Genomic DNA, 13,369 nt, shown 5'->3' on the forward strand with positions numbered 1-13,369 from the left:
TGATGGTGATGAGGATGTTGATGGCAATGGTGGGGTGAGGATGTTCGTGATAGTGATGAGATGGTGGTGGTGACGGTGATGAGGATGAGGATGGTGGTGTCAGCAATGACTGGTGGTAGCTTTTTTGTTGTTTTGTTTTGTTGGGAGAATGGAGATAAAGCATTAGGGAAGAAGTCACAACCTCTGCTCTTCCCTTTCTCCTCCACAGAGAATTCTGTGGGCTCCTGGGTCTTCATGTTGATATTCAAAGAAATGATAGAAAAGAAACAAATCAGTTAAGCAAGTTAACCAGGCTCCTAAAGACAGTGCCCGAGACTTGGTCCGCAGGAGGAGGGAGGAGGACAGAGAGGGAGACCCAGCACACCACGGGGAGCGGGCTCTGGGAAAAGGCAGTCCAAGAGGCTTTCCTGCAAGCACTGCTCTGTGGGCTAAGGTGGAATTCTACCTTTGTCACAGGATGCTGGCACTGACATTTCTTGGCTGAGATTCTTTGGCTGCAAAAGGCTTTATAGCAGGTGAGTGCAGACTCTGGCTTCTCCGGGCCACTCAAGGAATGAAAGGAAGAGCAGAACAGTCAGGCAGTGGTGGGGGCGAGGGGGAGATCCTGGGCCTCAAACCTTGCACTACTTCCTGGCCTCCTCTACCTAGAGCCTGCCTCCCTGAGCCACCTGCCCCCACGCCTTGGAATCCTGCCCGGTCCCTGGCAAGCGCAGGGGAAACAGGGCTCTCAAGGAAAGCAAATTAAACCATCCATCACTCTGACTGGAAATTAATTAGCAATAACTGCAAAATGGGAAACACGACTGGGAGACAGGGGACTGAGGGAGGTGGCAGCAGGGCTGAGGGAGGTACGCAGGCACACCGTGCTGATCCCCAGCCAGGGTCCGTGGGAGCCACCCCAACGGACATGGGCCTTCGGCCGGAAGTGGCAGCCTGACGGATAGCAGTGATTGATCTTCCTTCAGGGCTGACAGCTGAAACCATTCACGCCCCAGTGATCAATGGACCCGGACCAGAAATGAACAAGACGACAAAACGGGGTACAGAAAAAGCTGCAGGAAGTGCTCGGGCAGGAAAATAACCAGGGATTGGGGCAGTGACTGACTGGACAAATTCTGAAGACAAGTTATTTTCAAAAGAGTAGAGATGAAGCTTTAGTGGACATGTCCCCTGCCAGAATCGATGCCTCGGCCTAGAGCCCAGCTCTGCAAAATTCCAGAAGGAAGGAACAAACAGATCTACAGATTCTGCATGCAGCGGACAGGTTACTCTGTGTGAAGGACAACAGGGAGAGACCCAGAAATCTGAAGCACTCTGCCGTCTACCAGAGGAGCGTGTGTCCTGCAGAGAATGGTGAAGAACCTCTCCTAAGCCATCTACACTGCAAATGCAGAAACGAAATCCTTGAATTGGAAAGTTGCGACTGTAAGTACTCAGATTACACACTAGCGTTGCAGAGGTGATTTCTTTTTTGTTTTAATTCCTTTTTTTTTGGTACTGGGAATCGAATTCATGACCTCATGCTTCCCAGGCAGGTGCTATGCCGCTGAGCTATATCCCCAGCCCCAGTAGGGGATACAGCTCTAATTTCTAAGACGCTGGGCTAAGTCAATAAACTACGGGAAAAAAATAACCTCACATTTAAAAAATTCCTTTATTCCCACAAAGAATAGAAAGTATTTTTATTAACTAGGTATAAAAATAGTATTATGAGTGTTCACAGTGTTTTTTAAAGGTCACTAATAAAATAAAAATGGTAATTTTACCTAAGTCACCATCAACTTAACAACCATGACCATCAAAAGGAAAACTGCAAACAGGATGAAGAAAGAAACCGGGACGGATGAAAAATCAGAGCAGACAGAAGATTCATAAGACAGAGGAACCTGGGCCTCTAAGTCTCTGAGCTGGCGAGGTGCGAGGTGGCCAGGTCCCCTCTGTCACAGCAGCACAGGGATTTCCAGAGGGAAGCCCGGGCCAGGTCCTGTGAGCGAGGCTGGTCAGATGAGCGGGACCAGACAGGTCACTACTGAGTGAGAACTGGAAAGAGAAGGTGTTCCACAAGACGAGGAGGGCTAGAGCGGAGGACGAGAGGCCCGACGGGTGGCGCTGTCGCTCCACCTGCCCGGTCTCGGGCCAACCCAGCTGCTGCAGAAAGCAATTCTGCTGCATGCCAAGAACCTTAAACTGTTTAGCTTCTTTAACCTAGAAGTTCCCCAGTTCTGATCATCTATTCTTAATAAACAGAGAAAAGCATGAAATTTGTAGGATACTAGTCACAGCATGGGTCACAGCAGTGAAAACACGGCAGTACCTAATGTACCCAACAAGAGAGGGGAAATAAGTAGGTTCAGGTAGGAGTATCTAAAATGATGCTTTTTGACAGTGTTAGCAATGTGGGGAAAAGGTCCAGATGTTAGGTTACAAAAAGAAGAAAATAAACTTTGGTAACAGAATATTAAAATATTAAATACACATGGAAAAATGAAGGTAATAAATTAAAATCTCCATGGAGGTTAAGGGTCCTGGGATTAAAAGTGATCCACAGCTTCTTTTTATGCTTTTCCCTAATTCTTAAATCTTACATATGGATATCTGTCATTTATGTAGTAAAAATGTAACAGAAGAATACACACTGAACAACATGGCCAAAATACATCAAGAGAAAAAAACATTAGAAAGACAAAAATTATATGACAGAACAGTTTAGTGTGAGAAATTAGCTTGCCATTGTCCTATAGGACAGATTGGTTAGGCAATAATAGGATGCAAAGGACGGCATCAGAACAAAACTATAAAAGCCTTTGAAATGGGCCAAAATGACACCCGAACAGTGTCTAGCACAGTTCTCTAGATTAACTAAATCTTTCTGTACGTGGGAGCTGTTTTTAAAATCCTGTAAGATGCAGAAAATTTGTAACAATGCAATACTGCTCAGTCACAGAAATGCCTACCACTTTGGTGGGACACAACTCACCGCTCCCTGCGGAGGGTGAGCAGCGCAGTATTTATGCCCAAATTCACTTCCAAATTCTTAGCTGCCTCCATACATGTGTGCACGCGCGCGCGCACACACACGCACGCCTTCTCCTAATTCTCCTTGGAGCCAGTTCTAACCTCTCACTGGTTCAAAACCTTTGATGTGTACATTTTATCTCCCCCCCTTTCCCCCTCGCTCTCTCTATTTATATTATCTTTCAACTGCCAGCGGTGGTGCACACTTGTAATCCCAGCACTCTCGCAGGCTGAGGCAAGTTTAAGCCCAGCCTGAGCAACTCAGCAATTTAATGAGACCCTGTCACAAAATAAAAAATGAAAAGGTCTAAGGATATAGCTCAGTGCAGAAGCACTGGATTCAAATGCCTAGTACCACAATACTAATACTACTAATAACATAAACACCTCCTACAGCACCTGTCTTTTAACAGCACGTATTTCATAACAAACGGTAACTATTTTCAAATTTTATATTCTGCACGCACTATCCCTTTCTTCCCTGGGATTCATGGAGAGTTGTACAAACAAATGAAATCTTACGCCTTGAAGTTCCCTCAGCGCACTGTAAGGCAGAAGAAAGCTTCCTGGTCACTTGGTTTTATCCAACGCAAGGAAAGAGAAGTGAGCAAGGAGACAGCAGACTATCCTGAGAGCAAAACCGCCACACAGTAAGATCTCTGGCAGCTGTGGCAATTTCACTCAAGGGTAACTTTTTAAAATTTCAAACTTCTTTCTATAAGAAGGAAAACCAACTTGCAGCATTCCACTTCACACACAGAAAAGAACAGGGAAGACAACATCACAGGGCAGGAACACCACCGAAACTGGGAAGAGTACCCTGAATCTTAAAGTGTCAGGCCCTTGTGTCAAAAACAGCCACTCAGAGCAAACTGTCAAAGATAAGAGACCAAAAGGTCGGAAGCCTGCCAGGCGTGGTGGCGCACACCTGCAATCCTAGCACTTGGGAGGCGAACAAGAAGATTGCTACGAATTCGAGGCCAGCCTGGACTACACAGCGAGCCCTTGTCTCAAAAAAAAAACCAAAACAACAAAACAATATAGGAAATAGGATCAAATATAAATAAAACCTTGGCTGTCATCATAGACATTTTATTTTATTTTCCATTGGTGCTTCTTTGAAAAGTGTCAGTGTTTTCAATTTTTAAAAATAATCCTAAGACATATATCATGGATCAGAAAGCCAAAGATGTTCAGGATAATTTTTCAAAACTGTACCCAAATGGATACAAAAACCAATTCTGTTTTTGAATAGAAAAGTGATTCTCAGACAAGGAAGCGGAATCACACCCAGGAAACATTCAAACCACCTCCCAGCTCACTCCCAAACCATCACCCCATCTCTGTCCCCAAGGAGAGAGACGGCACACTCGCTGAGTGACACGGATGGTGCAAGATGATAAAAGAATAATGTTCCCATGAGAGTTTATCACAGGCAGCCATGGATTGTTCAATATGAGAATCTAAAAATAGAACGCACCCCATCAGTAGCTGCGGCAAAATCACCCGGTCATTTATAAAAACCAAAAAAGCATTTGAAAAAATTTGCTACCGCCTCCTGGGACAAAATCTTCACAAAGAGAAGGCCAAAATATTTCTGTAACAGGCTAGAGAGAGTCTAAAACAAGCGCTGGTATTAACATTGTAATGAGTGCAGAAATGCCACGGAGCGGCGCGTGTGGGAGCAGAAGCCCTACAGGGACCCCGGCACGGCGTCGGCAGGGGAAACGGGGGCCAAGCGCAACCCTGATGGGTGCCGAGGGTTTCCAGTGAGAGGCACACAGAGAAACTCGCCCGGTAACGATGGATGGAGGTCACCACCAAGTCACAAAAGCAAAGCGGTCAACTAAAGCCAGACATTTAACATCTAACCAGCAAGCGGCCTTTCTACAAATAAGAGCAGCCAGGAAATTACGCCACGAAGAGAAACGCTGATCACCTCTGCGAGTACCTCCCGTCACCAACACACCCACACAGTGCGGTCCCTCTCGCTGGGGGCGACATATGGGGATGTGTTAAATGCTCTCCCACGGCGGACAGCCATGTCCCATTCCTGGATGTCACTGACTGAAGGCCAACTGGCAGCACGGGAAGGCTCCCTGCCCTGAAACCTCCATGCACGACTTTGGGACGCAAAGGACACACTACGTGGAGAGGGAGTCACAAAAACCGCCAGGCTCAACCTGCTGGGACACTGAGACAGGGACAGCGGCAGGGTCAGCAGGAGCCCGGGATTAGGCCCAGACGTTCAGATGCACGGTCAGAATGGGAGTCTCGGATCCACGCACGCAGGAACTAGATGTCGTTCGAAGAATGTATGGAGTGGGTTTTAAACTATACCTGGGCACAGCCAGGAGCCTAATGGTAAGGATCAGCTGCTGCCGCCCTGGGCAGGCCCTGCGGGGAGCGGCTCAGCCACAGCCTCCGAGCCATCCTTCCAGGACTTACAGGAGGAAGCTCCTCTCACGGGCCGAGCAGCTGGGGCGGCCCCTCTAGAGCCTGGCGGGCTGCAGCCCGGGCTCCTGCATGTCCCTCTGAGGACAGCTTAGCCGGAGCGGGGACTGGATTTTGCTGCAGCTGTTGATGGGGTGTGTTCTATTTTTAGATTCTCATACTGAAGTCAGTCCATGGCTGCCTGTGCTACTCTCATGGGAACATTATTCTTTTATCATCTTGCCTAAAGATGATAAAAGAGAGAGAGGAAGAGCTACAGGAGAAAGCCTACAGCTCCCCCACGCAGCTCCCTGTCCTCCTGCTGGGCAGTGGGAGACAAGGGGGCCAGGGATTCTGGGCAGCGATGGTGGGCAGCGACTCCTGACTGCTCCAGGTTCATTCTGAGTCTCACGCTCCAAACCAGAGCCGACTGCACAGGGCCATTCACCAAGCTGTGCCACACACTTCACAGTTTATCTCGGCGCCCATGGGGCGGCCCTGGCATGTGCCAGTACTGCCACTTCTCATCAAGGACGCCCAGAAAAATATGGAACCAAACCACAGCGCAGGCTCCAGCCCTCAGGGTGCCCCCCAGCCCCACTGACCTTCTTGGTGTAGCCCATGGCCTTCAGGACAGAGTGGTTCAAGGTCTCCAGGGAGGCCAAGACATCCTCATAGTCGCCCATGTGGTCCACAAAGTAATCTGGGGGAGGGCAAGCGAAGGGCAGAGGTCAAAGAGGCCCGTCCTCCCACCAATCCCACTCGCGCCCACTTCCGGCCCCTCCCCGCCCGGCCGGCCCCGCCCTGCGCCCCTCTGTGGCAGCCGCAGGCCCAGGCACCTACCGCACAGCTCCTTGGTGTCCACGTGGCTGCGGAGAGAGAAGTCAGAGTGGCAGGCCAGTCGTGCGAGTGCCCTTTGCGGGGGAGGTGGCAGGGTCGCTGCCGGCTCCCTGGAACCCCACCCACTTCTGTTCGAGACTGCTGACCACAGCAGAGAAGATGCGCTAAGCCAGGGCCAGGAAGGGGAGCTCTGGATGGAGGCGGCCAGGACTGCGGTGGGTCCTTGAGGGAGCCCGTCTGCCCCTCTGCCCACTCTGGCCTTGGCAAGCCCCGCAGAGGGCAACCCCGGAGTCCTGCTGAGACTGGCAGGGCAGAGGCCTCTGACTCATGTGAATCTCGGCTCCACGTCACCAATGAACTGGGTGCCCTGCAAACTGGCTTGGCGGCAGCTCCTTGTCTAGGCCAGCTCTAGTGTTCCCAGGGGCCCCTCAGATTATCTGTCTCCCCCAAGCAGGCCCCCAGAAACTCTAGTCTTTATCCTGAGTAGGCCTGGGAAGGTGACCAGGTCCCCCTGGCCCCCCTGAAGGGTGGGTCGAGCAGCTCTGGCTGCCTCCTGCATGGGTAACCCCACGGAAAGCATGAGTGTTGGGGGGCCCTCGGGCGGGCTGCAGGGGAGTGGTCTGGCTGGGGCTATGACCCTGTGGGAAAGAGGTTCCAGTGGCTGAGGCGTGAACTGGCTGGCACCGGGAGTAGGGGTACAGCTTGGTTTAAAACGGGCCTGTGTCAGGCCGAGGCTGGGGTCAGAGAAAGCACAGGGCCCCAGTCAGGCTTGGGGTCCAAGGCGGAGGGAGCCAGCAGGTCCCGGTCACTGCCGACCTTCCTCGGTCATTGTCACTTGGCACCAGGCAAAGCCGAGGGTGTCCCCCGCCTGGCCTGGCCACAGTGCTCAGAATAGACACGTCTGCAGCGCCACCCCGTCCACTCCCCATGTCACCGTGCAGGGAGGCCAAACCGACCGACCCCGGAGGAGCGAGCTGGGCTGGGGCTCAGGCCTCCTGCTGCTGCAGGGACGGGAAGCGAAGGCCCCGACCTGCACATCAGACCCACTTGGTGTTGTCCGAGTCGATGGCGTGGAAAAGGTCCTCCAGCTCCTTCTCGTTGAGGACGCCATCTCCAAAGAAGAGCTGGAACTCCTCCAGGGACAGCTTCTCGTCATCTGCAGGGGTAAAGGGGAAAGCAGCTGGAGTCTGGAGATAAGAGCAGCGACCACGCCAGCTGCACACATCCCGTCCGGGCAGCGCTGATCGACAGATACGCTCCAGCCCAGGCAACCCCTGCCCGGCTAATCCCAGCCTCCCAGGTAAACTCCATTTCATTTAATTTTATCTTTTGCAGTACTGGGGATGGAACCCAGGGCCTTCCCACTCAGTGAAAGTCCCAACACCAGTGTTTAGTTTTGAGACTGCTAAGTTTCCCAGGCTGGGCTTGAACTTGTGATCCTCCTGCCTCAGCCTTGCAGAGTGCTGTGGTTATATGTGTGTACCACCACACCCACCCTGAGCCCCATTTAATTTGTTTTCTTGGTACCAGAAATCAAATTCAGGACCTTCCCCTTGCCAGGAGGCACTCGTGCCACTGAGCTATATGCCAGGGACCCAGAGCCCCACGTCAGGTCATGTCTGCCCATCCAGCTTGTTCCTAGGTTAACCACTCCACTGACCCATTCATCCAGGTAATTCCCAAATAGGCGACTCCCCAAGCCAGCAAATACTACCGGAGCTGACTGGCTGGGGCTCGCTGCGGACCAGACTTCTTATAGGCGTTCAGCACACGGAGTATCTGCTCCCGGCCAGGCAACACTCTCATGCGCTTTGCAAGACATCTGGGGCAGCCCTGGTTAAAGCTTTGGTACCTGGCCCAGTATACCACCACAGCTAAGATGGATCCAAGCTGGCATGCAGGAACCACCGTACTCTGCGGCTTCCAGCGGGTTTGTGGGAAATCATCCCCAGCCCGCCCCAAGGCCTGCTCTGGGAAGGCGCCCCCTCTGTGCTGGGCACAGCGCTGTCTGAACCTCGTGGGTCAGGGTGAGGGTCAGGGACAGACTGGACCACCAAGGGGGGCAGCTAAAGAACACGGGTGACTCGGGAGCTGCCGAGCACAGGCCAGCTTGTGGGTCTCCACCTCCAGGGTTCCTTCCACACCACCCACCCCATTTCACTGAGGGGAAACCGAGGCGCAGCAGGGAGGGGACAAATCAGCTCCCACAGCTGCAGCTTGAGCCCTGACCCTCCAGCCACCTGGGGCCAGGCCGCCATCTCCCAGCTACAATGGGTGCTGGCACGCTCCCCTCCCTTCCTGGGGGGGCACAGTCGGGGGTCTGCCCCACGTGGAGGTTACTGGCCAAGCCTGGGCTCAGCAGATGTGTGCTGTGGCTGATCCACCATGCCCGGCCCCGCACAGCAGGGGCTGTCCCAGCAGGCCCCATCCCCTCCACCTCCTCCCATCTGTCCTGGTACCTTGGTGCCCTCTGCACCCCAGGAGAACAGGCAGACAGAGGCCGGAGGCCCCGATCACAAAGCCCTCTCAGCTGACATTTACCGAGCACGCCTGGCAGCGGGCCTAACGAACCCCTAGAGCTAATGAGGGATCAACATCTCGGCCCAGGCTTCAGCCCAATTATCCGCACCAAGTGGGCCGGCGCCGCCACCTCCGCCCGAGGTCCTGGGCAGGGCCCTTCGCAGGTGCTTCTGCTAACGAGCACGAACAGCTGGTTCAGTGACCTTTCAAATGCCAAGAGCCTGGCAGCTATGGCATCCTGGGGGGTGTGCTGGGTGGCCTCTGCCCCTCTGCCAGCTGCCGTGCACCTTTCTGGGGTCCACACAGGCTGCCGGGCAGGGCCCTCGCTCCTACCTCCTCTAGCTGTTTCTACCTCCACCGAGCTGGTCTCCATGCCAGGAGCCTCGCCAGGCCAGCCTGTTCCCTGCTCCTTTAATCTCAAGGCCTCTGCCCTTTAACTTGCAGCTGGGCGGGGCAGAGACCACACGGCTGTCTCCCATCCCTGAGCCCACCGCTGGCCCCTCCTGCGGTGTTCGTGGGTGTTCGTGTGTCGGCACCCGTACGGGCACCTGCGTGCACACCTGTTCCACACCTACTTGCACACTACTTCTCTGACTGCCCACTCACTCCCACACCCACACCACGTTTTTAACCTCGGTGACCGCTCAGCATGTGCTGGCCCTGCTGCCCACCTGAAGGTGACCACCTGCTTGATGCTGGCCTGGCTTTGTCACCTGGGAAAAGCGGAGTGGCTATGCCAGAAGGGCCACTCCTGCCTCGGTGTGTGACAGGTGCTCTGTGATCTTGGGGAGCAGCCAGACCGAAGGCAGCTGTGCCCTTCTCAGGCGCCAGCACCCGCTGGCTCTCACTGAGTGAGGAGTTTTCTGCACAGTCCAGGACGCAGGTGCTGGTGCTAACCCCATTTACAGACCAGGAAACGGAGGCCCCCAGCGTGATGACTTGCTTGAGGTCACGGCATACGGGGCTGAGCCCGGACGTGAACCCAGGCAGTGGGGCTCCAGGTTAACCCAGCACTGTCCCTGCGTGGGCCCGAGGAAAAAGCCTGCCTCAGCTCCTGTAGGCCTGGGGCCCCCTAAGTCCTGTTGGTAACAGCACGTCACGCCCACATTAACCCTGGTGACAACCGCCCAGGCTCGAGCGAACGCGGGTCCCAGGAGGAGGAGCAGGCCCGGCCTCCGTGGGGGCTGCAGGAATCAGAGGTGCCCGCAGCTGTGCTCAGGGGGTGGAAGGCAGCCTGGCAGGGCTGGGGTGCAACCAGAGAGGACGGCACCCATGCGAGCCAGGGGGACAGGCACCACCCCCACACTGCTGCACAAGTCAGAGGCACACACCCTAGGCACACGCAGCAGGGCACAGAGGTGCCACGGTCAGCCCACGGAGGTGACAGACACTGCGGCCACACCCAGCACCCCCAGTGAGGAGACGATGCCACAGCCCCAGCCCCAGACTTCCTACACAACGCCACACACGGTAGTGAGCTCGCGGCCAGGGGCCCTGCGGAAAGAGACCGGCTCCACTGGCTCGTGTCGAAGGCCCTGCCAGCCACGGGTTCTCCGAGTGTCACTTACTGTCCCCGCACCCTTCTGCCTTTGTGCCACACAGACTCAGTGCTGGTGGCCCTGCGCCCTGAGGCCCAGGAGGCGGCCCAGCACCCCAGGGATGGGGTCAGGGAGGGGTTCCTCAAAATGATCCCACCCAACAGGAACCCCCAGGGGCAGATGGGGCTGGTGCCAGGCCTTGGACCCAAAAGCCCAGGGCAGTGAGCGGGGGCCGTGTTAACATCCCCGTTACAGACTGGGAAACTCAGGCCTAGAGAGGGACTGTGCCTTGGCTGAGGTCCACAGGGATGCGCTGACTCTGCTAATAACTGGTGAGCATGACAAGGTGGGACGCTGCTTCTTCCCGGCCCTCCCCGGGAGGTGTGGGCCAGCCCGCCCGGGGGTGTCGTCTTCCCAAAGACAAAGGGCGGGAGGATCCCACGGCTGCCACCACGCGCTGCTCACGGCTTGGGAGGGCTTGGGGGTAGGAGGACACAGCTGGGGTCTTTGAGGCAGCCTGGCCATTGCCCATCAGCTGGTGACCCTCGGGCACGGTGCTCAAGCTCTCTGGGTCATCAGGTGCTGCCAGGGCGGGGCACCGGCACCCGCTGCCCTGGGTCCCCGTGCTAAGGTGCACAGTAGGCTCAGAAGGCCCCAGAGTGAGGCTGCGCGTCCTAAAGGGCGGCCTCCGGGTCCCAGCCCGTGCCATAAGCAGGCCACACGGCGGAAGTACCCCAAGTACTTTGCGCCACCAGCCAGACCCTGTTCCCGGCGTCCTTCCGGGAGCCCCGCTAGGCAGGGGCTGTTCCAGATAGGGCAACTGAGGAAAGGGCAGGGGTAGGCTTTCTGACGTCAGTCGTGCCCGAGTCACCTTCCCCAACTGCTTGTCTCTGCGGCCTCAGGACAGACAGGGCCTGGTCCCCCTCCGCGGACTGGGGGAGGTAACTCACCATTCTTGTCTGCGCGGCGGAAAATCTGCAGAGAGAAAAGGGGAGTCAGCCCTGAGCAGGAGGGGCAGGCGCCCCCCAGCGGTTTCTGCCCCGCACTCAGCCCTCACCCCCACCTCGGGAGCAGCTCTGGGCTGGAAAGGCTGTGCTTGCTTCCCAGGGGAGGAGGCCCTGGCTGCGCGGGGGGCGGGGGGGCGGTGGCCCCCCAGCCGCTCCTCGGAAGGGGCCGCCCCCGCTCCCTCTGCACGCCAGCCTGCCCACGCTGATGGCAGGCGCAGGCGCTGCACACTCACGCGCACCCACACACCACCCTGCAGAGCCCACCAGCTCCTGACTCGCGCCACACTCGGGGGGACGCAGTGTCCCCTGCGGAGCCCCTTGCAGAACCCCTCTACCCTCAGGGGCCTCCCGGGGCAATTCTATCCGCATGAAGCATCCTGGGGCAGGCTGAGGGCAACACCTCCCAGCTGGCGGCAGCCTTGCGGTACCCAGGCTGGGACAGTGGTCCCTCCCCTTGTGGCTCTTGACACTTGCCTGGGGCCACACCCAGGCTGAGCCCCAGCCGGAGAACCAGTGCTCGGGCAGCGCCAGCTCACGCTGTAGTTAAAGCTCCTGTGACAGCAGATGTCCACGCCTGGGGGCGGACAGGTGTTGGGCCAGGGGCAGCCGCCTCGCCAGTGAGTCTGTGGCACACGCAGCACCCTGGGCCCACCCTGGCCCCGCGGAGTCAGAATCTGCGTCTGAGCCTGATTTCCGGAGACTCGGTCATCCCCACCACACGGTCTGAAAGGATGCCGGGGCATAGGGCAGCCCCAGCTCAGCAGAGCTGGCTTATGTCAGACGGGGAAACTGAGGCCCCAGGAGGGCAAGAAACATGCCCGTTTCCCAGTGCTTCCAGGACGCCAGGGAGGTGTCCCAGGATCGGGGAGCCCTGCGGGACCCCCCTCCCGCCTCCATGCCCACCCCGGCAAGTGCCCCCTGTCCCGCACCCTCCCAGCCGGAGAAAGGCATCTGCCGCTGCTACAGGCTCTGGGTTGTCAGGGAAGCAGGGCTGGGGAGGACAGCCCAGGACCACTGCCTCCTCTCGGCCGGACCCCAAGTCCCCTCAGAATCAAAGCCTGGACACCCACATGGCTGCTCCTGACTGGCAAGGTTCTCAAGACTGGAGGCCGGCCCGGGTGTCCTGGAGCCCCCAGACCAGAGTGGGAAGGACCCACGGCCGTGGTTACACGTGGCGCAGGGGTTCTCCCAGCCCCTCACCCCATTTCACAGATGAAGAAACGGGGTCTCCAGGCCGGGCAGGTCTCAGCCAGAGGGAGTTGGTAGAAAGGACCTCGGCCCAAGCCGGGGTCCCGGGAGGCGCGGTGCTGAGTCCTGCTGTGCGCGCGTCTGTGTGTACGCGTGCCTGTGTGAGTGCGCACGCCGCCCCCAAGCACCAGAGCCCCCCTCCCCACCCCATCCCGCCCATAGGGGTTCCCGATTGAGAAAGGGAAGGGAGAGGCGGAAACCCCCTCCCCTGAAGGCATGTGTGGGACACACAGAAACACAACCCCACACAAGCTGGGCACCCCCAGGATCCTCTCTATGACCTGACCCCAAGTTTCCTCCACCCGCTCAGCCTCTTTACAGAGAGAATCTCCGGTACCCTCAGCTGTCCACCCCCTCGCGGGAGACAGATGCGCTTCCCCGGGGTGAGCAGTCGGAGGGGCGAGCCTGGGGCCCAGGTGACAGAAAGAGTGGGACAAGGAAGCGGAAGGCGGGTTTCAGGGCTCAGTGGTCCTGGGAGGCGGACACCGGCACAGGAGTCGGGAAGCGAAGAGGCAGGGCAGAAGCGCCGCTTCCAAAGTTGGGGGCAGGGCCTGAGGGCCTCTGGGGTTAAAACCGGGGTGGGGGTCTGGAGCGAAGGAGAGAAGCTAGGGAGCGCAGGGGGTCGTTCAGGGGCTCAGAAAAGTACCCTTCGGGCTGGAACCGGACAGAGAGGAGGGGCAGGCGGTGGCTGCCGCGCGCAGAGCAGGAGGATTCGGCTGGGACAGAGGCGGGGCGGGGGCGCGGGCGAGTGCGGCAGGGGAAGGGGCA

General features: G+C 57.0%; 1 protein-coding gene across 2 annotated transcripts in view; it reads right to left on the minus strand.

Moving 5' to 3' along the window:
* Necab2 (N-terminal EF-hand calcium binding protein 2) overlaps positions 1-13,369 on the minus strand; it is a gene marked incomplete at its 5' end in the record, with an annotated part of 22,157 nt that extends 8,788 nt beyond the window's left edge. For both annotated transcript variants that reach the window (XR_001232384.1, XM_013509207.1), the window contains 5 exon segments: positions 6,054-6,151; positions 6,292-6,317; positions 7,336-7,444; positions 11,297-11,321; positions 13,248-13,369. Coding sequence is in view for 1 of the 2 variants with exons in the window: in XM_013509207.1 (XP_013364661.1) it covers positions 6,054-6,151; positions 6,292-6,317; positions 7,336-7,444; positions 11,297-11,321; positions 13,248-13,369 (380 nt within the window).

This window comes from Chinchilla lanigera, unplaced genomic scaffold (assembly GCF_000276665.1).
Source record: "Chinchilla lanigera isolate Chin_1 unplaced genomic scaffold, ChiLan1.0 scaffold00163, whole genome shotgun sequence".
Classification (NCBI taxonomy): Eukaryota; Metazoa; Chordata; class Mammalia; order Rodentia; family Chinchillidae; genus Chinchilla; species Chinchilla lanigera.